This window comes from Vipera berus (genome assembly GCF_964194415.1).
Source record: "Vipera berus genome assembly, chromosome: 1".
Classification (NCBI taxonomy): domain Eukaryota; kingdom Metazoa; phylum Chordata; class Lepidosauria; order Squamata; family Viperidae; genus Vipera; species Vipera berus.
In genome coordinates this window covers 123,432,559-123,453,774 of record NC_138202.1, presented here as the reverse complement: position 1 = coordinate 123,453,774, position 21,216 = coordinate 123,432,559, and the positions used below count along the sequence as shown (strand labels likewise).

At 44.7% G+C, this 21,216-nt stretch overlaps 1 protein-coding gene across 1 annotated transcript in view; it reads left to right on the top strand.

The window, feature by feature from the left end:
- SLC11A1 (solute carrier family 11 member 1) overlaps positions 1-16,504 on the top strand; it is a 31,373-nt gene extending 14,869 nt beyond the window's left edge. The window contains exons 9-15 of the mRNA XM_081312519.1: positions 287-445; positions 1,573-1,671; positions 2,995-3,114; positions 8,924-9,073; positions 12,742-12,815; positions 13,365-13,518; positions 14,346-16,504. Of these exons, the coding sequence (XP_081168645.1) occupies positions 287-445; positions 1,573-1,671; positions 2,995-3,114; positions 8,924-9,073; positions 12,742-12,815; positions 13,365-13,518; positions 14,346-14,426 (837 nt within the window). The 3' untranslated portion in view covers positions 14,427-16,504. The remainder of the gene's footprint in view (positions 1-286; positions 446-1,572; positions 1,672-2,994; positions 3,115-8,923; positions 9,074-12,741; positions 12,816-13,364; positions 13,519-14,345) is intronic.
- The last annotated feature ends 4,712 nt before the right edge of the window (positions 16,505-21,216 follow it).

Sequence of the window (21,216 nt, the reverse complement as noted above, 5' to 3'; positions counted from 1 at the left end):
ATTAAAAACCTAGCCAAACCTTGTCCTTCACTTCCCACTGTTTGGGACTTGGGGCTTGAGTTGGGGCTTCTAAACAGAGGTTATTGTGAAGCATGAGCCCATCCCTGGAGATTTCTGATAGATGACCTCACCCACACTCTCAAATGGTTGGATCGATTTCATCCACGTCGTTTAATGGAGCAGTTCCCTGCCCTGACATCCTATGTCCTATGGGGGAGGGGGCAAGACCCCTGGAATATCCTGTGGCACACATAAAGGTAGAAACTATTGCACTTTTTCCCGACAGACCCGAGAAGTGGATCGCAACAACCAGCAAGCGGTGAAAGAAGCAAATATGTACTTTCTGGTTGAATCCACCATTGCACTCTTTGTTTCCTTTCTCATCAATCTCTTTGTCATGTCTGTGTTTGGCCAGGCTTTTTTTAAACACACCAACCAGGAAGCGGTAAGTCATGAGCCCACATTTTCTTCCCTTGAAGGCAACCCCGACATTAACATCTATAGTTCCTTCCCCCTACGTGTAGGCTTTTATTCTTTTGACCAAAGAAAATGATAGAAAAGGACTTGGGGGTCCTATCTGTCCATCAACCTAAGAGCTCTCCCAAAAGGGAACCAAAGAGGGTCAAATTTGGAGGGAGAAGCCAAATATAGATATCAATCAATCAGTTAGGAAAGAGTCAGATTAAGCTGGGGGATATTGAGATTTTTTTTTAAAAAAAAAAAGCAGGAAAGAAAATCACTCAGTGCATTCCCATGGGAGAAGCACTACCTATTGAGCGCTCTCTCTCTCTCTCCCTCTGCCTCTCCCTCTCTCTCCCTCTTTCTTCCCTCCCAGATGTGGCTCAGAATGGAGTTGTTCTGAAAGGGTTGGGAATAATCCCAGAAGCCTTGTTCCGTATGCTTTTTCTGTCTTGTTTTCTCTGCTTCCCTAAGAAGGTTTAGGAAAAAAGAGAGTATTCCTTCAGTCAAATAGGAATTGTCCTTCCTCTTCCTATTTACCTATTTACCTAGCACCTCTGATAGAATGTCCTATATTATGTAACTGTGATATTTCAATGACTGGGAGGCAGATAAACAGGGACCCTTTAGTGCAAACCAGTGCAGTAAAAGCTTCCTTTTCCTAGTTGTGAAGAAGGAAGAAAACTGAAAGGCAAGTTTTTTTTTTTTGCAGCACTGGCATATACGATAAGTGTTCCTACCATTAAATAGAGGAAGCTGGCCATTATTAGCAACAAAGATTAGGGGGAAAGGGGGCATAAGTGATGGTAAGATGCATAGGGACAGACCTGCGGATCCCACATATTTGTGTGAGAGTTATAATTTATTCTAGACAGTTTACACAGACACACAGAGATACAAAAGGGGATGACAAGGAATATCAGAAGAGATTAATAGCATTAAAGAGATTTAAGATAGAGTTACCCTACAATTTCTCAAACAGCAGACTGGTTGTTTTATGGCAGAGCAAAGAGTGCAGGAATTTGCTGCTCCAAGGTGCCTGTAATAGGTCTGCTTCTGCTTTCTAATGAAATAACTTTGGTGTTTTTTTTTCTTTTGTCTTATATACCCCAGCATGATGTCTGTGCCAATCAGAGCTTATTCTTGAATCAGAGCATTTTCCCCAACTTTCCCGAAAATAATGAGACTGTGACTGTGGATATTTTCCAAGGGGTGAGTATTCAGCAAAATGGCGGCTATCAACCAAATGGGTGCTGATACAAAACAGATGAACTGCACAGAATCTCCAGATGAACACTCCACTGCTTGTGTTCTCCCAAGGACTGGCACTGTGAAGCAACTAGCACCCAATGCTGCTCCCATAATGTTTTATGGGCAAACCTACAGTAGGAATAATTACTTGGTCACCACATGCTGAGCCAGCTGAAGCTTCCAATTGGTGTGCAAGGGTTGCTTTGCATTGTCGTAGTCCAGACATGAGTTGTTAAGGGCATACAGTATGTGATCATAAAGAAAGCCTCCTGTTACAGAAATGATTTTAACTGGCACATAAGATATAATTGCACAAAGGGCTTTCTATCTATAGTCCCCCTCCTGCTATTCAGAAGTGGGACCCCCCCCCCGGATATTGAGCCAACTTTTTCTCAGGGACTACAGCCTCATCTAGAGTTACAGATGTTCAGCTATTTTCAGAATCAGTTGCCTTTCAATTTTGCAGTCACTTCATCTAGCTGAGATTGAATCTGAGTTTCTACCTCCCCACCTTCCAAATATATCAAATTCCACCACATTGCCTTTCTATTCAAGGGTGGAGATATGGATTTAGGTAGACGGCCTCCCCTAGTAGATGTTAAACAATAGGGAGAGGAGGCCGAAGACCTACGGCTGTCACTTCTGTTGCTTTTTAAATTTCCTTATCTTGAAGCCTTGTGATTGACTTTAAATTCCCTCTCCTCCACTCCATTGTTTTTCTCTTTAATTAGGGCTATCTAACCATGGCTCAGTGGGTTAGGACGCTGAGCTTGTCGATCAGAAGATCGGCAGTTTGGCGGGTCGAATCCCGAGTGCCGCGTAGCAGAGTGAGCGCCTGTTACTCATCCCAGCTTCTGCCAACCTAGCAGTTCGAAAGCACGTAAAAATGCAAGTAGAAAAATAGAGACCACTACGGTGGGAAGGTAACAGCGTTCCGTGCGCCTTTGGCGTCTAGTCATGCCGGCCACATGACCACGGAGACGTCCTCGGACAAGCGCTGGCTCTTCGGCTTTGAAACGGAGATGAGCACCGGCCCCTAGAGTTGGAAACGACTAGCACGCATGTGCGGGGGAAACTTTACCTTTAATTATTTTCTATTTTTAGTTCTTTAGGTTGTTACTACTGTGTTGTCACTAAAATGTTAGCCTTTGACAAATGAGATGGTGAGCAGCTGTGTGGACCTTTGCAGGATGCAGCCAAAATGATTTCATGCATTTTTACATAGCACAATGAGTATGTGCATGGTGGAATGCAAGCCATGAATGTTTGCCTTTTTCTATGCAGGGAATTATCCTGGGATGTTACTTTGGGCCCATTGCTCTCTATATCTGGGCTGTTGGGATCCTTGCAGCAGGTCAAAGTTCAACCATGACAGGAACCTATGCGGGACAGTTTGTTATGGAGGTGAGAAAATACCTGGAGATGTATAGTAAATTGTGGAGGGGAGAGGGCTGATATTTGGCACTGGCAAAGAATGAGTAACCACAGATGACGTCTACCTGCCTGCCTGCTTGCCTCTAAAATAGATATAAAAATCTTGTTAAATATAAGGCAATGTAACTATACAGTAGGGACGCGGTGGCTCAGTGGGTTAAGATGCTGAGCTTGTCGATCAGATGGTCGGCATTTTGGCAGGTCGAATCCCGAGTGCCGCGTAACAGAGTGAGCGCCTGTTACTCGTCCCAGCTTCTGCCAACCTAGCAGTTCGAAAGCACGTAAAAATGCAAGTAGAAAAATAGGGACCACTACGGTGGGAAGGTAACAGCGTTCCGTGCGCCTTTGGCGTCTAGTCATGCAGGCCACATGACCACGGAGACGTCCTCGGACAAGCGCTGGCTCTTCGGCTTTGAAACGGAGATGAGCACCGGCCCCTAGAGTCGGAAACGACTAGCACGCATGTGCAGGGGAACCTTTACCTTTACTTTAACTATACAGTAGTTTACTTTGCTCTTAAGTTTCAAAATGCAAAAGAAGGAAACCAATCTGAAAATTCTGGACTTTGCCTTTCTTCCTCTCCTCACATATATCCCCCAATACATAATGGTATCATTATGTCTTGACATGTCTTTGTCAAAGTACAGAAGTTTCCTGATTCATATACGGTTTCTGATTGCTACTCTTTCATTTAATAGCTGATGAATTCCAAAATTCCCATTTCTCTCATCATCTTTCCTGACCTCTCCCACGGGGGAAATACTCCCTCTCCTCATATTTTCTCCCGTGATTCTCCCAGCTCCGTGTGTCCTTTTAAGTCCAGGCTCACATTATCCTGTTAGAACATATTTTTCCCATGGCAGACACAGTTCATATGCTGTCCTTGAGGTGGTTGAAAACTATTGGACTAAGATTTGCTTTCCATACTACCACTAGTTTTTTTTTCCTGCCCCAATGTTCTCTGTTCTATCCTGCCACTTAAAGTGGTGTCCTGGGTTTTGGGTTTGCTTAGCACAGACATGTCAAACACAAGGCCCGGGGGCCGGATCCGGCCCATGAAGTGGTTTCATGTGGCCCACGAAGCCATCCTGGAAACAGTGAGGGAATGGCCCCCTCTGCCTTGGCCCTGGCCCAGAGACCCTCCTTCTGCCAGAGACCCTCAGATCTGTCCCACTCCTGCCCAGGCCCCCATAGGTAACCTTGATGTGAATGATGTAGAGCTGGCCACGCCCACCCAGTAGGCCATACGCACTCTAGCCATGCCCACCCAGTAGGCCACGCCCACCCTGGCCATACCCACCCAGCCCCCTGAGGGCAACTGCAATGCTGATGTGGCCCTCAATGAAATTGAGTTTGACACCACATCAAACAAAACTATTGGTTAAGATCTGTAGCTTTCTTCCTCTTTCCCTTTTTCTGCATATCATCAGCCTGTGTGAAATAATCTACCAGCAGTGCTAGCAGTTTTTTGGATGACTGATCCAACGCACCGCTTTGTCTAGACAAGTCAGATCAAAGTGCTTTCATGGGCAAAGATGAAGCAAGTTTTGACAGGTGGATGTGCAAAATTGATGTTGGGGGGTTGAAACTTTATTAGACTCCGATCCAGTAAAGAGAACCACCTCCTCCACCTGTGATCCCAATGGGATTCTTTGAACATGGTCACAGATAATAGCACTCGGGCCATTGCTACATAACTTGCCTACCTATCATTTTATTTTCCCACAATGCTTCACAACAAAGCTACGTTACAAGTATTGGGGAAAATTAACATGCAGGGATAGATCGAGTTGCACAGTGCCAAAAAATTACTGAGTGGAAGTGCAGTATGATTGACAGCAATCATACTGCACACATGAGGCCAGCAGCAGACCAAGGCCATTGCTGGCCCCCACCTCTAAGGGCCTAACATGAGCCAGGTCTCCTCAGAATCCTGCTCCAGGGCCAGTTTATGGTCTCGTGTTTTCACGGGGAAAGATGCATCAGAACAGAGTCTGTTGCAGAGGCACAGATGTTTTCCTGCATACAGTCTATGGCTCTCTCCTTTTATTTGTTTCCACTGTTAGATGAAGGGGTTTTGTTTTTTGTTTTTTGGTTAGGCCACAGCTTGTACTTGATCGGAGGAGTCTTGTTATAGGTGTTAGTTTTTTAGATGGCGTCTGCCGCATCAAAGTTCAAAAAGAAATCCAGAAAAGCAGTGAATATAAATCATTAAAGGGTTGGTTAAAATGTGCCTTTTTCAAGACAGGACAACTATAACTTATTAGCCTCCAGGGTATAATCCCAATTAAAGCTAACTGAAGACATTTAATGGGACTTGGGCCAAACACTTGTGGTAAACCTGGACTACAAGACATTGCAATGCTGCCATCTATGGTCTAATAATTGCTAGTCTGCTCTTCAGAAGTGACCAGATGGATCAAAGTAACTTTGCGTTCCCTAGGAGTCCACCAAATGCCTCCAGAAATCTTGTAGATGGAGGAGGAGAAATGCAATATTTTCCCACTTGATTCCATAACAACCAGCCTTGAGAAGCGTATGTTCTCTGTAAGCTTTATCACGATTAACACTGGATAAATTTCCTCTGGATAAAATCTTTAAAATGGGCTCCCTCCCAAAATCATTCATGTGCTGTACTACACCCACACAAAGATACTGTTTGTGCATATTTATCTGATCCCCTAATCTGATCCACATGCTGTCCCAGGCATGCTCTGGGTCTAATTTTAAGATGGTCTTGCCCAAGCTGACGTGCTCCAGTTATGTTTTGCTACAGGGCTTTCATTCCCAGCCAGGATGACTTGAGAATAGAAGGGAGGGAATTTAGCAGACGAGTAGTGTGTGGGGAGGTGTGGTTTCAAGTGAAAGTGATCTACATTATGAGTACAAGGAAGGGTTCCAAGGATACGTGACTATTAACAGCAGGGGTCTTCAAACTTGGCCCTTTTATGAATTGTGGACTTCAACTCCCAGAATTCCTCAGCCAGGCATGCTGGAGTTGAAGTCCACAAGTCACGCTGGCTAAGGAATTCTGGGAGTTGAGGTCCACAAGTCATAAAAGGGCCAAGTTTGAAGACCCCTGATTAAAAGCATCAAGAACAAGGCAGAAGACTCCTGTTTAATTTTTCCCATTGTTCTGATTGTTCTCTCCGCCTCTAACCAGTGGTGCTTTTCCAGTGTTCTGTTCTGAGCCCATTCCTCGCTGGATACCTAGATATGATTCAACAGGCTGTCCATTTCTTCATTTTTTATTTTAAAATTGAAACAGAGGTTCAAAAGAGTCCTCTTGGCTTGTGAAATACTCACCCTTTCTGCTTCTTAGACAACTAGCAAATTGCTTGTTCTTTTACAGCACCAGTTTGTTCTCTGAGAAATGCCCTGTCGCTAGAAATGGCCTCTGTGGTGCCCATTGGGGAAGAATAACCCTTACATACTCTCTACATTCCAAATATAGTCAAATAACTCAGCTTTTTGCTTTTTTTATGCAATAATTTAAATTGACCACTAGGTTGCAATCTTTTTTCAAAATAATGGCCATTGGGTTAGAGATGAACTGTGCTTGAAGTTGCGGTTCCTTCTACTGGCCTTCACCTTCCAACTCATAATCGTGATTTTAAAAAATGCCCCTGCAACATCATTTTTCTGTCTGGCAGGCATCTGTGATGCTGCTTTCATCTCATCGCCAGCCTACAGCTGAGACTGGCTTAAGTAGTTCTTAGCTGTATCTGTGACTTAAATGTTGAGACTCTAGAAAGAGTACAGAGAAGACCAACAAAGATGATTAGGGGACTGGAGGCTAAACATATAAGGAACGGTTGCTGGAATTGTGTATGTCTAGTTTAATGAAGAGAAGGGCGAGGGGTGACATGATAGCAGTGTTCCAATATCTCAGGGGCTGCCACAAAGAAGAGGGAGTCAAGCTATTCTCCAAAGCGCTTGAAGGCAGGACAAGAAGCAATGGATGGAAACTAGTCAAGGAGAGAAGCAACCTAGAACTGAGGAGAAACTTCCTGACTGTTAGAACAATTAACCAGTGGAACAACCTGTCTCCAGAAGTGATGAATGTTCCAACACTGGAAGTCTTTAAGAAGAGACTGGACAGCCATTTGTCTGAAATGGTATAGGGTTTCCTGCCTGAGCAGGGGGTTGGACTAGATCACAGGTCGGCAACCTGCGGCTCCGGAGCCGCATGCGGCTCTTTGAGCCGTCTCTTGCGGCTCCCAGCCGCCCGGTGCGCGCGCACCTCTTCCAACGGGCAGTGGTGTGCGCGCACCTCTCCAAATGGAGAGTGGCACCGCCCGTTTGGAGAGGTGCACGCGCACCTCCCCGAATGGGCGGAGGTGCGCGCGCACCTCCCCAAACCTTTGGAGAGGTGCGCGCGTACCTCCGTGCGAATGGGCAGCGGTGCCGCTCTTTGAGGAAGCTGCTGCGGCCTGTCTACGAAGCTGCCGCTTTCGGCAGCTTCGCAGACGGGGCGCGGCAGCTTCCTCAAAGAGCGGCGCCCCTGCCCATTCCGAGAGGTGCGCGCGCACCTCTCCGAACGACCGGAGGTGCGCGCGCACCTCCGCGCGAATGGGCAGCGGTGCCGCTCTTTCAGGAAGCTGCCGTGGCCCGTCTGTGAAGCTGCCGAAAGCGGCAGCTTAGCAGACGGGCCGCGGCAGCTTCCTCAAAGAGCGGCGCCCCTGCCCATTCCGAGAGGTGCGCGCGCACCTCTCCGAACGACCGGAGGTGCGCGCCTACCTCCGCGCGAATGGGCAGCTTCCTCAAAGAGCGGCGCCGCTGCCCCTTCGCATGGAGGTACGCGCGCACCTCCCCAAAGGTTTGGGGAGGTGCGCGCGCACCTCCGGTCGTTCGGAGAGGTGCGCGCGCACCTCTCGGAATGGGCAGCGGTGCCGCTCTTTCAGGAAGCTGCCGTGGCCCGTCTGTGAAGCTGCCGAAAGTGGCAGCTTAGCAGACGGGCCGCGGCAGCTTCCTCAAAGAGCGGCGCCCCTGCCCATTCCGAGAGGTGCGCGCGCACCTCTCCGAACGACCGGAGGTGCGCGCGTACCTCCGCGCGAACGGGCAGCGGTGCCGCTCTTTGAGGAAGCTGCCGCTTTCGGCAGCTTCCTCAAAGAGCGGCGCCGCTGCCCCTTCGCACGGAGGTACGCGCGCACCTCCCCAAAGGTTTGGGGAGGTGCGCGCGCAACTCCGGTCGTTCGGAGAGGTGCGCGCGCACCTCTCGGAATGGGCAGGGGCGCCGCTCTTTGAGGAAGCTGCCACGGCCCGTCTGCAAAGCTGCCGAAAGCGGCAGCTTTGCAGACGGGCCGTCGCCATCGGGCAACCGGGAACCGGTTCCATCTCATTTTTTAAAAAATGGCAGCCGCGTGCGTCCGCGCATGCGCAAAAAACCTTTTTGCGCATGCGCGTGCATGGACACACGCACGCGGCTCCCTCTTTTTTTAATTTATGATGGAACCGGTTCCCAGTGGCTCTTTTTCTTTTTTAGGTTGCCGACCCCTGGACTAGATGAACTCCAAGGTCCCTTCCAACTTTACTACTACTACTACTACTACTACTACTACTATTATTATTATTATTATTATTATTATTATTATTATTATTATTATTATTATTATTATTATTATTATTCTGACAACATTCAAGAGAGCCTCAAGTTATTCAAAAGAGGTTAAGCTTGGATTTTTTTTTCAGATGGCCAAGGTTTGATAAATATAGTAGGACTACCAATGACTGATAGTAGCTTGACCTTTATAAAACCCTCTCTTTTTATGTCCCTCAGGGTTTCTTGCAACTGCGCTGGTCTCGCTTTGCCCGTGTGGTTTTCACTCGTTCCTTCGCCATTCTTCCCACCGTCTTTGTCGCTGCCTTCAGGAATGTGGGAGACTTAACAGGCCTCAATGACCTTCTAAACGTACTGCAGAGCATCCTGGTGAGCTTCGGATCCAATAGAATCCTTCTCTCAAGATTCGCTACAGATAGTCCTCAACTTGCAACCAAGATGGAATTTACAACGGCGCTGGAAAAAAGTGACCCGGGACCGATCCTTGTCCTTATGACCATTGCAGCATCTTCACAGTCACACGATAAAAATTCAGGCACTTGGCAGGTGTTTATGATGGCTGCAGCATCCCGGAGGGGGCGGGGGGGTGTCACGTGATCACTCTTTGCGACTTTCACAGCCAGCTTCCAACAAGCAAAGTTAATGGGAGAAGCTGGATTTGCTTAAGGACCATGTGATTCACTTAACAATTTGCAGCGATTTGCTTGACAGCCGTAGCAGAAAAAGCTGTAAAATTGGGTGTGACTCACTTAATAATCGGTTTGCTTAGCAATGGACATTCTAATCCCAATTATAGTTTTAAGTCGAGGATTACCTGTACTACAGATTCTCAAAGACCTGACTAGCTATAGACTTCCATATGGATCCTCTAATCCAGGGCTTTTCAACCAGTGGTATGGGTACCACCTGTGCTACATTGGCACCTGGCAGGTGGTACGCGACCATCCCAGAAAAGTGGTAGCAGGGGATGGGAATGAGCTGAACTGGTGGCAGCACCACACAAGCCTAAGCGAGAGATGGCCGGAGCTAGGCAACTGGTGGTACTCAGATGTTGCCATATCCTAAAAGTGGTACAATGGGTGAGAAGGTTGAAAAGCCCTGCTCTAATCCCATACGGCCACTTTCTGAATCTGGCATCCTGCAGATATATAGACTTCAGATCCCAGAATTCTCTTCGGTGCCATCTAAATGGGGAATTCTGAGTGTTGGAATCTATCGTTCTGGTAAGTGCTCAAATTCAGTCAGATTAGTTAGGACTAAAACTCCCATTATTTCCTTTCTTCTTGGCCATCCTAGTAATGATGGAATTTGTAATCCAACATACTGTATCTAGTCCATCTGGGATGGCTGCTATTTTCCTCATCCTGCTAATCTTTCTTTCAAGGAACTCCACACATTTTCTTTTAATTCTGCAAATTCAAAGCCAGATAAAATAGCCATCTTTAACAGCTTCAATAGCCATGTCTACCTTCACATGGCATGCTTAGCCAGGTCAGAAGATTAAACAGATTGTACATCATGCTTAATTTGTGTTCACCTTGATTTGTTTCTGCTTTTGTGGTTTAATGTGTTCTGAAGTGCCACCTTGTTTGCTTAGTTTAAGATTCAGTTTATTGTGCCAGTGCAGAAAATGAGCTAATTCAATAACCAGGTTACGTGTGTTTTGTGAATGCAGGCTCCCAGTGGAAATGCAAACACAGGTAATCCTCAATCTACGACCACAACTGAGACCAAAATTTATGTTGCTAAGTGAGAAATTTGTTGAGCTTTACGCAATTTTACAACTTTTCTTGCCATATTTGTTAAGTGAATCATTGCAGTTGTTAAATTAGTAACACGGTTGTTAAATGAAGCTGGCTTCCCCATTGACTTTGCTTGTCAGAAGGTTGCAAAAGGTGACCACATGACCCTGGGACACTGCAACCATCATAAATGTGTGTCAGTTGTCAAGCATTTGAATGTAAATCACAGGACCCTGAGGATGCTGCCACTGTCATAAGTGTGAAAAATGGTCATAAGTCACTTTTTTCAGTGCCATTGTAATTTCGAACAGTCACTAAGTGAATTGTTGTAAGTTGAGGACTACCTTTATAAACATTGCTTATCTGTTTGCAATAAACTAGTTTATTTAACCACATTTGCCAGAAAAATAGTGACAACAATCTTTTATCTGTTAGGGACACAAAAGAAAAGATTTCAAAAAAAAAATTATTCTAGAACTTTCAACAAATCCCTAAAGTTCTGTGACAGGAATGGGCATCCCACAACCACCAAACGTTGTTGAATTACAATTCCCAGCATTCCATTCCATTGGCATGCAGACCAGGGCTGCTGGGAGATAATCCAACATCTCAAAAGCTCCAGATTTTTCGCTCCTGAATATAAGGCAAAACTGCTTTTTCCAATAGTCTGTAGGTCAAGGCTGGAGCACAAGTTACAGGAGGGGAGTTTTGATTAAACTTCAGGAATAACTTAGTGATGGGAAGTGCAGTTGGGACAGTAAAAACACAGTCAGAGCTTTTCATGCTGAAGCCTGGCACTTATCTGCTAGCTTTGGATATTTTTCATCAGATAAGGAATGGACTACAAACCCACATTATGATTATAGGGCAGGGATCTTCAAACTTGGCCCTTTTATGACTTGTGGACTTCAACTCCCAGAATTCCTCAGCCAGGCATGCTGGATGAGGAATTCTGGGAGTTGAAATCCACAAGTCATAAAAGGGCCAAGTTTGTAGACCCCTATTATAGGGTCTTATAAGAATTGCAGGTCACAAATGCCTTTTAGATCAAATCCAACATGAACATTGGTTAGGAATTATAGAAGCTGTTCAAAAATATCTGGAAGGCACAACACTGTCTACTATTGCTTTGATGTAATGCTAGTTTGCTAATGATCCTCTGAGACCAGCAAGAAACTATGATATCATATCACGAGTCTGTGAACAATAGGAACTGATGCAGAATGTGGCAGTGTGGGCAGTTCTTGGGGCTCCTTGGGTGGCCCATGTCGCACTGCTCTTCCACAAATTGCATGGCTGCCAGTTTGCTTCCGGGTGCAATTCAAGGCATTGATTATCACCTTTAAAGCCCTTCGTAGCGTGAGGAACTGTCTTATTCCAATGGAACAGGCCTGCCTTACCCATGCCAGCAGAACGGGCATGATGCAGAGCCCAACGGTCCAGGAATTTAGGCTGATGGGAGCCAGGAGGGTAGTTTTCTCTCCTGTGGCTCCTGCCCCCGCCCCTCCCAAGGTGAGATCCTTCTGACCTTCTGTAAGAGCCTGAAGACCTGGTTCTGCCAGTTAGCCTGGGGCCCATTGGGGTCCATCACACTGGAGGTGACTGAGATTAAGGCAAGACCCCCATCTCCTTCTCCCCACTGTGTGCATCTTGCTCCCTTCCTCCCCATCTTTTTTATTTGTAAATTATTACTATTCTTAAGAGCATTTAAGAGCCTTGGTGGAGCAGTGGGCTAATGCCTCCTTAAGTAACACCAGCTGCCTGCAATTAGTGCAGGTTCGCATCCCACCAGGCTCAAGGTTGACTCAGCCTTCCATCCTTCCGAGGTAGGTAAAATGAGGACCCAGATTGTTGGGGGCAATTAAGCTGACTTTGTAATAATGCCGCTTGGGGGTGTGTGTGAAAGCCCTAACAAGCAGGCATATACATAGAATGAAGGCTACTGCTAAGCTTGTAAGCCGCCCTGAGTCTTCGGAGAAGGGCGGGATATAAATGGAATTAAAATAAAATAAATAAAATAAATAAAACATTTGCTGCTTCAATGTTTTATTGGCCTTTAATGTCTGTAAGTCACCCAGAGTTCCTCTAGGAGAGACAGGCGGCAAATAAGTCTAATAAATAAATAAACAAACAAACAAACTAGTCAATGGTCAGGAGTCCCTTAGAAAATACGTTGGTTGTTCGCCCGTGTAATTCCATTAAAAATTCTGAGAAGGGGTAGAGAAAGAAAAACCTAGGGATCATTTTTAAAACCTGCCTGCATGCTCAACCTATTTTTTTTCTACCTAATTCTAGCTACCTTTTGCCGTCATACCTGTTCTCACCTTCACCAGCATGGAACCTCTCATGAAGGATTTTGTCAACGGGATGTAAGTAGCTAAATATGGATGGGGATTCCTTAGTGATTCTGAGGGCCATTTCCATCTTAAATTTGAACTGTTGGACCTGCCCCAGAACCACACTGCCCAGATCTCTATCTTCCATCAAAGTCCAACTTAGTCTGGCTTGCTTGCTCTTCCGTAAAAACAGCTTTTTCTTTAGGTTGTTCCATAAACAGAAGATGCTCAGGAGGCGTCCCTTTCACATGTAAGCTTAGCCTCTGGTGACTACATGGATATGTCCATCCTTTTTTTGGCAATAATAAGTCACCATAAATGTAGGCATTATTTATGCTAATTATAGTATTTAGAGGATTGCACAGTTTCTTTTCTTTAAAGACAAAAATGGAAGAAATCAAGGTAAGAAGCGTTTCCAGAAGAGGGAAAGACTTCCACTCCCCACAGAGCCTAATCTCCTTTAGGTGATTTGGCAAATGTAGCTCTAAAATGTGGTTGAGATGGAATTGCTTCAATAACCTCGATCCATGTATTTCCCCACGCCCCCCTCACTCGCTTTTCTCTCTCCTCTTGTTTTCTTAGCTTTGGAAAATTTCTAATGATCCTGATCACTGGATTAATCTGTGCAATCAATTTATACTTTGTGGTGACAAGCATCGTAAGCCTGAACTATCTGGCATACTACATTGCCATATCATTCGTGCTCCTCGCTTACGTGGCCTTCGTCTGCTACCTGGTAGGAAGCTTGTATGCAAATTTGGCATCATCCATAGCGGTTGTTTATCCCCAAATTGGATTTAACAGTTCTAGGGATTACCTTATTCAAACAGATAAGATTGTGGAATCTATTGCGTTAAACTGTTCCTAATGCAAAATCTCCAGAGAAGATAATCAGTGACCTGAGTGGTAGTGATGAAATAGCGATATCAGTTTATCCTGAATATTCATTCATTCAGCCGTTGTGGATCTCTTTCGCTTCCCCTATTCCTTATCATAATTAAAAGTGATGTTATATAAAGATAGGTGTTTATGAAGCAATAGAACAACAATGCTGGAGAAGGCACAGAAATGGACTGAAATTACGTAACTTAATGTTGTTTGGCTTTAGCACAGCCTGTTATGACAAATTCAATAGGCCGTTTCTAAGCAAATTGCAGCTTAGCACAACTTCTGGAACGGATCTAACTGGCCCAGGGAAATGATACCACCTTAAATAAGTACCTTGTGAAAGAAAAGGAGCTCACACGTGTCTCTTGTTGGGACAAGGGCGAACATATTGGCTGAGAATTCTGAGAATGATCACCCCAGCATAGGTGAAGGGCAAAAGTTGAAGACAAACTTAAGAATGCAAGAGAATTGTTAATGGGGGGAAAATGGGTAAGTCACACAGGGACACAGAAGCTTGCTTACTGTTGCAGGCAGACAGAGACTATAGGGAAAGTTCTGTGGCTTCATGGTCAAAACTCTCCCTCATTTATTTATTTAATATCTCATATACATGACTGTACTGTAGAAATACATGTAACTTGTTCTTGGATTTTGTCTTATCTCTCACCATTCCAGATCTGGACCTGTCTCATTTCCCATGGAGCTGCCTTCCTGGCTCGTGGGCCCCATTCTCGGTTCAGTTATGGACTGCAGTGATAGTACATCCCACTCATCCCCACTGGAAGCTGATGAATCATCACTATCTCTCCCCAACAAAACAGGAAGCAGCTGCTCTTGGGGATCTGCCAGGAGGCAAAGGTGTCAGAAGCACAGTTTCTGTTGGCAAAGGATGAACTCTAAGCATCAGTAGTGATCACTCAGCAGCAGCACAGCGCCTACCTTGCAGGCAAAAAGTTCCAGGGACAATTTCTGGCATTCCTAAAGAACATTCAGACTTGGAATGGCTGTGGTGTAACTTCCAGAGAGGGTTCAAGACCTGATGCACTCTTGTTTTTAATCCTGACAATATGTGGCAAGTTAGTGTGTGTGTGTGTGGGGGGGGGGGGAGAGTATAAAGAAAGAACTATAAAGTATTCTAGATACTCATGACCAACTTCTACCAGCTTCAGGCCCAGATCGGCTATGTGTGGAACATCAAGACACGCACTTCAGTAGTGGGTGGGAAGCAGTCCTTCTTTTGGGCAGGTGGGATTAGGAACTTAAAGAATGGCGGTAAAGAGACAAATTTTTGATTCCGCCATTGATGAGGCCACAAAGAAATGCTGGAAGAATGCATGTGTCCCTTTGGTTCTATTTTTGCACCACTGCCATAGACTTTCTCCTTCAAGCTGCATATTCTGGCCTCTGCTCTGACTCTTTCTGAGAAATCCATCAAAGCAATATGCACCTGATATTTATACTGCAGGATCTGGCAGCTATTCCTTCTTTGCCCCCATTTTTATCTAAAGGCTAGTATCAGAGCCTACAATGGACAATTCTGCAAGCCCACACTCTCGTCAAGGATCCACTGTAGATCAACCATCTCTCTCCATCTTCTCCGTGCTATTGCTGCTTGGCTTCTGCCCTCAGGATGGAAGTAGTAATGGGAATGACAGATGGAGTAATGAATCATCTTAATTAGAACAAGGAGGCCCACTCAGTATGTCAATTCAAACATTATGCTAAGCCATGACTTATTTAACTACGGCTTATTGATTAATACGACGTGTTTTTTTTACATAAAATGATGCGGGATTTACAAATTGCAAATGTTGCGCTTACACAGTACACCAAACCAAAGCAAAAAAACCACTTCATGGTTTAGTGTAAGGGATTAGAGAAGGCATAGAATTCTCAAAGTCTGTAACAAATGCTATTAACATAATTTGGATAGCAAATTTAGACATTTCAATTCTAGTAGTTCCTTTTCAGATCAATGTCTTTAGTTTAAGCTCCTATGCTGCCATGGCACTAAAACATAGAGGTAATCCTCAACTTGCAAACACAATTGAGGCTGGAATCCTAGTTGTTGAATAAAGTGGTTAAACCAGATATTATATAACCACTTTGCTCAACGACTCGTAATCCTGACTTGCCCAGTTGTGGTTGTTAAGCAACTGTGCAGGTTGTTAAATGGAACACCAGGGAGAAGGCCCAGACCTCCAGTGCATGGTGGGGCAGGGAAGAGGACCCAGGCCTACCACTGCACCCAGGTAGTCCAGGCACTCTTCTGCCTCACCAGGGATAATAATTGCAAGAACAATGGAGTTCTAGAGGGCAAATCCCTTGTCGCATTGGAGGAACAGACCTCAAATCTGGCAGAAACTGAAAGGCTCAGAATGCTGGCATTTGCTTGCAATCTCACCGAATTTCTCCAGCACATGAGTGGATTTCTCCTCCCTGCATGGAAGCAAGGGAAAATCCCTTAGCATGCCAGGGGAAAGGACCTCAAATCCATCATCCTTCATCTTTCAAATCCATTCTCTGCTGCTTGCCTATTGGCTTTCTGGGGAAGCCAGCGAGAAGATTGTAAATGGCAATCACAGGACCGCAGGACACTTGGCAACCAGTCATAAATGAGAACACTAAAAGCGCCCAAAATGTAATCAGGTGACTTAGAAATGCCAATACAATATTTTATAATGGCCAGAAGTGCTTTACACAGGTTGTAAAGCATTTTTTCCAAAGCTATCATGATTTCAAACACTCATTAAATGACCGGTCATAATCTACCTGTAGATGGAGTGACTCAGAAGGCATAGAAAATTGGAAATTAAACATGAGTTTCATTTTTCACAAAAGCTGTCTATTCTGTGTATCATGAAGTACTGTCCTGAAAGAAATAGTAGATGTAAAAAAGGATGAATCTCCCATACCTTAAATCTGGGCTTGGCAATGAAATGATGACAAGGCCCCTTGAAATCTTCCCAAGACAGTGGAAGCCTTGCAGCGTTCTCATCTTCATATATTCCCACAGTTGGGTTTTGACCTGAAGAAAGGAAAATGAACTGTGGGCCAAGTAGACTCAAAGTGATGCTTGTGTTTTTACATTACTCTTGGTTTATGCCTAGAGGACCAGGAGAATGGTCAGAGAGAGGATAGGAAGGAGTTCAATAAATTCCAGAGGAGAAAAAAAATGTCTGGAAAAGTTGGGGAGCAGAAATCAATAGAGGGAATGAAGAGACGAGGATATCCAGAGAAGGGAAAAAAACCACATACTTCTACATACAAAACAGAGAGCCTTTATATACAGAGAGAAAGGCTATCCCAACATTTTGTGGCTGGCCCTGCCCTTCCTGGCTGCCAATCTGCAGTAGTACAGCACTCAGCCAGCTTGTTCAATTTTCCAAATACGTTCAAGATCTCCCAGAATCTGGAGACCTCTGCCCTAGATACAGTAGTTAAGTAAAAAGAAGGATTTCCTGCTGCACTTTTTAAACTGGCAGACCTAGCAAAGCTATACATCTAGAAACAAAGAAAGTTATAACGAGTTTGTTAAAAACAGATCATGCCAAACCAACCTTATTTCATTCTTTGATCAGGTTACTAAATTGGTGGACCAGCAGAATGCTGTGGACATGTTATACTTGGACTTCAGCAAGGCATTTGACAAAGTAGACCACAACCTACTTCTTGGAAAGCTTTAAAAAAATGGGATAGACAGCACTACCATCAGATGGATTTTTAACTGGCTGACAAACCGCACTCTAAGAATAGTCCTTAACTGTGCTACGTCTACATGGAGGGAAGTAAGGAGTGGGGTACCATATGGTTCTGTTCTAGGTCCAGTACTCAACATCTTCATAAACGATCTAGGGGGAACTTATTAAATTTGCAGAAGACACTAAGCTGGCAGGAATAGCCAACACCCTTGATGATAGGCTCAAGATCCAGAGGGATTTTGACAAGACTTGAACACTGGGCCCTATCTAACAAAATGAAATTCAATCTAAAGAAAAGTAAAGTCTTACACTTAGGCAAGAAAAAACAAAAGTACATATATAGATCAGGTGAAACCTTGCTTAATAGCAGTAACTGTGAGAGGGATCTTGGAGTCTTAGTGGAGAATCAATTAAATATGAGCTAATAGTGTGCGGCGGCAGCCAAAAAAGCCAATGCAATCCTAAATTGCATTAACAGGGATTCAATCAAGATTACATGAAGCACTAATACCACTCTATAAAGCCTTAGTAAGACCACACCTAGAATACTGCAATCAATTTTGGACTCCACACACTATAAAAAAAAGTTGAGACTCTAGAAAAAGTGCAGAGAAGAGCAACAAAGATGATTAGGGGACTGGAGGCTAAAACATGAAGAATGGTTACAGGAACTGGGCATGTCTATTCTAGTGAAGAGAAGGACCAGGGGAGACATGATAGCAGTGTTCCAATATTTGAGGGGCTGTCACAGGGAGGAGGGGATCAACCTATTTTCCAAAGCACCTGAAGGCCAGACAAGGAATAACGGATGGAAAGTGATCAAGGACAGATTCAACCTGGAAATAAGGAGAAATTTTCTGACAGTGAGAACAATCAACCAATGGAACAGTTTGCCTTCAGATGTTGTGGGAGCTTCATCAATTGAGGCTTTCAAGAAGAGACTGGACTGCCATCTTTATCTGTGAGAATACAGTAGTTATCAGTTTTAATCATTGTACCTGTTCTTCTGTCCAAGAAAACAACTTGATGATGTGCAGAAATTCTAAATTCATTTAACTGACTCTTTTATTCCATTAAACTGATGAGTTATGTCATGGAAATAATTGGGACCATATACACCAATACTGTTGTTTTGGGGCTATTTTGTACTATCCCATCCCCACATTGTTTTAGACTAAATAACATTTTTTTTCAGTAAAAAGATTATCAAGTGATTTCCAAGAATCAAAAGATGTGAACTGGGTGGTATTAATAAGATACCTGAAGACAAATGCTCAAATCAAATAAATACTCAACATGGTCAGGAATGATGAGATTATTAGTCCAAAGCCATTCAAGAGTGCCACAGTATTTCCACTCTGATCGATCATGTCCAGTTAGGTTCCCAAAAGATCTTCCCCTTGAGGTCCCTCAGTTCACCTCTCCTGATGAGGAGAGATATTCTTTCATGTGCTCTGGTGTGCAAACTGAAATCCTTCTTCATGTTTCCTGCAGTCTTTCCAGTTCCTATCTATGTGAATTAAGAGCCCCTGGAAATGTTTCTATCCAATTAGCCTTCTGCAGGGATTAAGCTTTCTACTCTGAGCACCAGACTGCGGGTCTTTTGCACTTACTGTGTTTCCCCGAAAGTAAGGCCTACCCTCAAAATAAGACCTAGGTTGATTTTTGAGGGTCGGCCTAATATAAGCCCTACCCCCAAAATAAGCCCTAGTTTGGGGGCAAGATGCAAACCTAAAAATCAAGCTGGGGGGTGGAGTTATCATTGCAGCCAGGCCTCCCTTGGATTGACATTTGCCTCGCCTCAGCCCACTTCTTCCGTGGCCAAAGGAGCAGCTTCATTCTGCAGCTGAGAATGGAGCTCCAGCCTGCAATTCGCAGTCAGAGGCCTTTCCAGAAGGCCTCAGCTGAGAACTGAGCTACAGATTGATCCAGGTAGCCAGTGCGGCAGGAGTGTGGTGGCTTGAGTGGTTGGGACACTGGGCAGGAGGTTAGCAAGCCCATGTTCAAGACCCGAGAGTTCCCATGGGGCAGAGTTGAGCTCTTGTCCTTCACTCCAATGCCAGCTGGGCATCCCCTGGGCAATGGTAATTTCATCAGCTAATCCTTTCAACCTGGAAGTGCTTCACTGCTTCTGACAGGAGTACCCAAAATAAAAATAAAAAAGCCAGTATGGCTTCAAATTACTGTTCTCACCTTATGGATTTGTGACTTCCAGGGGGATAAGAGCAGGGAAATTAGTTCCCCACAATTGGAAGATTGGCCTCTGAGCCAAATAAAGCATTACATCCTGGACATCACATCTTCACATCCTAAACTGTTGCAGTTTTTCCCCTCAAGATGCCACTACAGGATATTGCAGAGCTCCCCAATCTTTCCGGCTTGGCGGCCCAGAAGGAAAGGGAGGAGCAGGGAAATGTGTCCACAAGGCAGTGGCGCTAGTGCGCAAGTGCAAGTGGGGCACATGCACCTGCAGCACTGAGCATGCACAAATGGGCTGCTGGCACCTGCACACATGCACAAATAAGCCGCTGGCACCCACACACATGCACAAATGGACTGTTAGTGCCCATATGATGCTGGTGGGGGTGCTAGCACCCCCATCCATGTGCAAACAGGGCTGCTAGCGCCTGCGCGGTGGCACTATGAATGGGGAGGGCTTGCCAGCTATTCATGTGGCCCAGTGGCCAAGAGGCCACGGCCCGGTACTGGGCTGTGGACCATAGGTTGGGGGCCCCTGGGATATTGTATGCCAAAACAACTAGACTCAAAGGCAGTTTTTTCCCCATGCCATCCCTCTGCTAAACATCTAATTCCCACAGCACTCTCTTACACCTACAGATATCTAACCATATAATAGGGCTATATTGCCATTATCTTCATCTTCTCATCTTTCCTACTATCTTCTTCTATTATCACGTTGTTTGTATCTTATGATTTATGATCTATGACTTATCACTTTTTTGTTTCTATGTACGCTGAGAACTTATGCACTGGAGACAAATTCCTTCTGTGTCCAATCACACTTCGCCAATAAAGGATATTCCAATTCTAAGTCCTATGCCTATTCCTATAAATGTGGAAGTCAACATGGTCCCTAATATTAACCCTGTCTGCTCAAGAAGAACTCTCTAAGCCTGCGGTCTCCAGCATGGCACCTAATGGGGCTAACGTTGATGGCTCCTGGGCTTTCTCCTTGTTTTCTTTCATTAAAAAAAAGACAGCAACCTCCAGCATTATGTGTAGTCCAAGGAAAGCCTCTATGTTCCATAGAGGTCTCCAAACTTAGAAAATATGTATAACTACAACCTAGAGTTTCTGAAGGGCATCCACCTGCCCAGAGTAAAAGTAACAGAACAGGTAGAGGATTCCTATGGGCAAGAGTGACAAGTAGAATTCTGGGAACTTCATGAATGGAATGGGCAAACTACCATTCCATTGACCATTTCACAAGGGCACCCACTTCCTGCTTTTGGAATTCTTTATCATGTGCACCGGCTCTCACAGACAAATGCCCTCTGAACATGTAGCACTGAGGTCTTTCCAGACAGAACCACAACACACTTTTTACAAATGTGATAAAACCGGAACCTTCTAGATTGAGCCTTTATAAATCTACCGATACAGCCTTTTGACGGTGAAATTGACAGGAATGCTTGCCTTGCGTATACTGAAAAGCAGCTTTTATATGAGACAGAATTATAATACTCAATAAGGAAGTTAACCAAAGGTTATTATTGGATATTTCGCCACCTTCCGCTTTAGCTGGCTGGAATATGCTTATAGCCATGTGGAATAAAGAGTGAGTTTCCTGTGAATTAAAATGAGAGACATGTTCATCAGTCTCT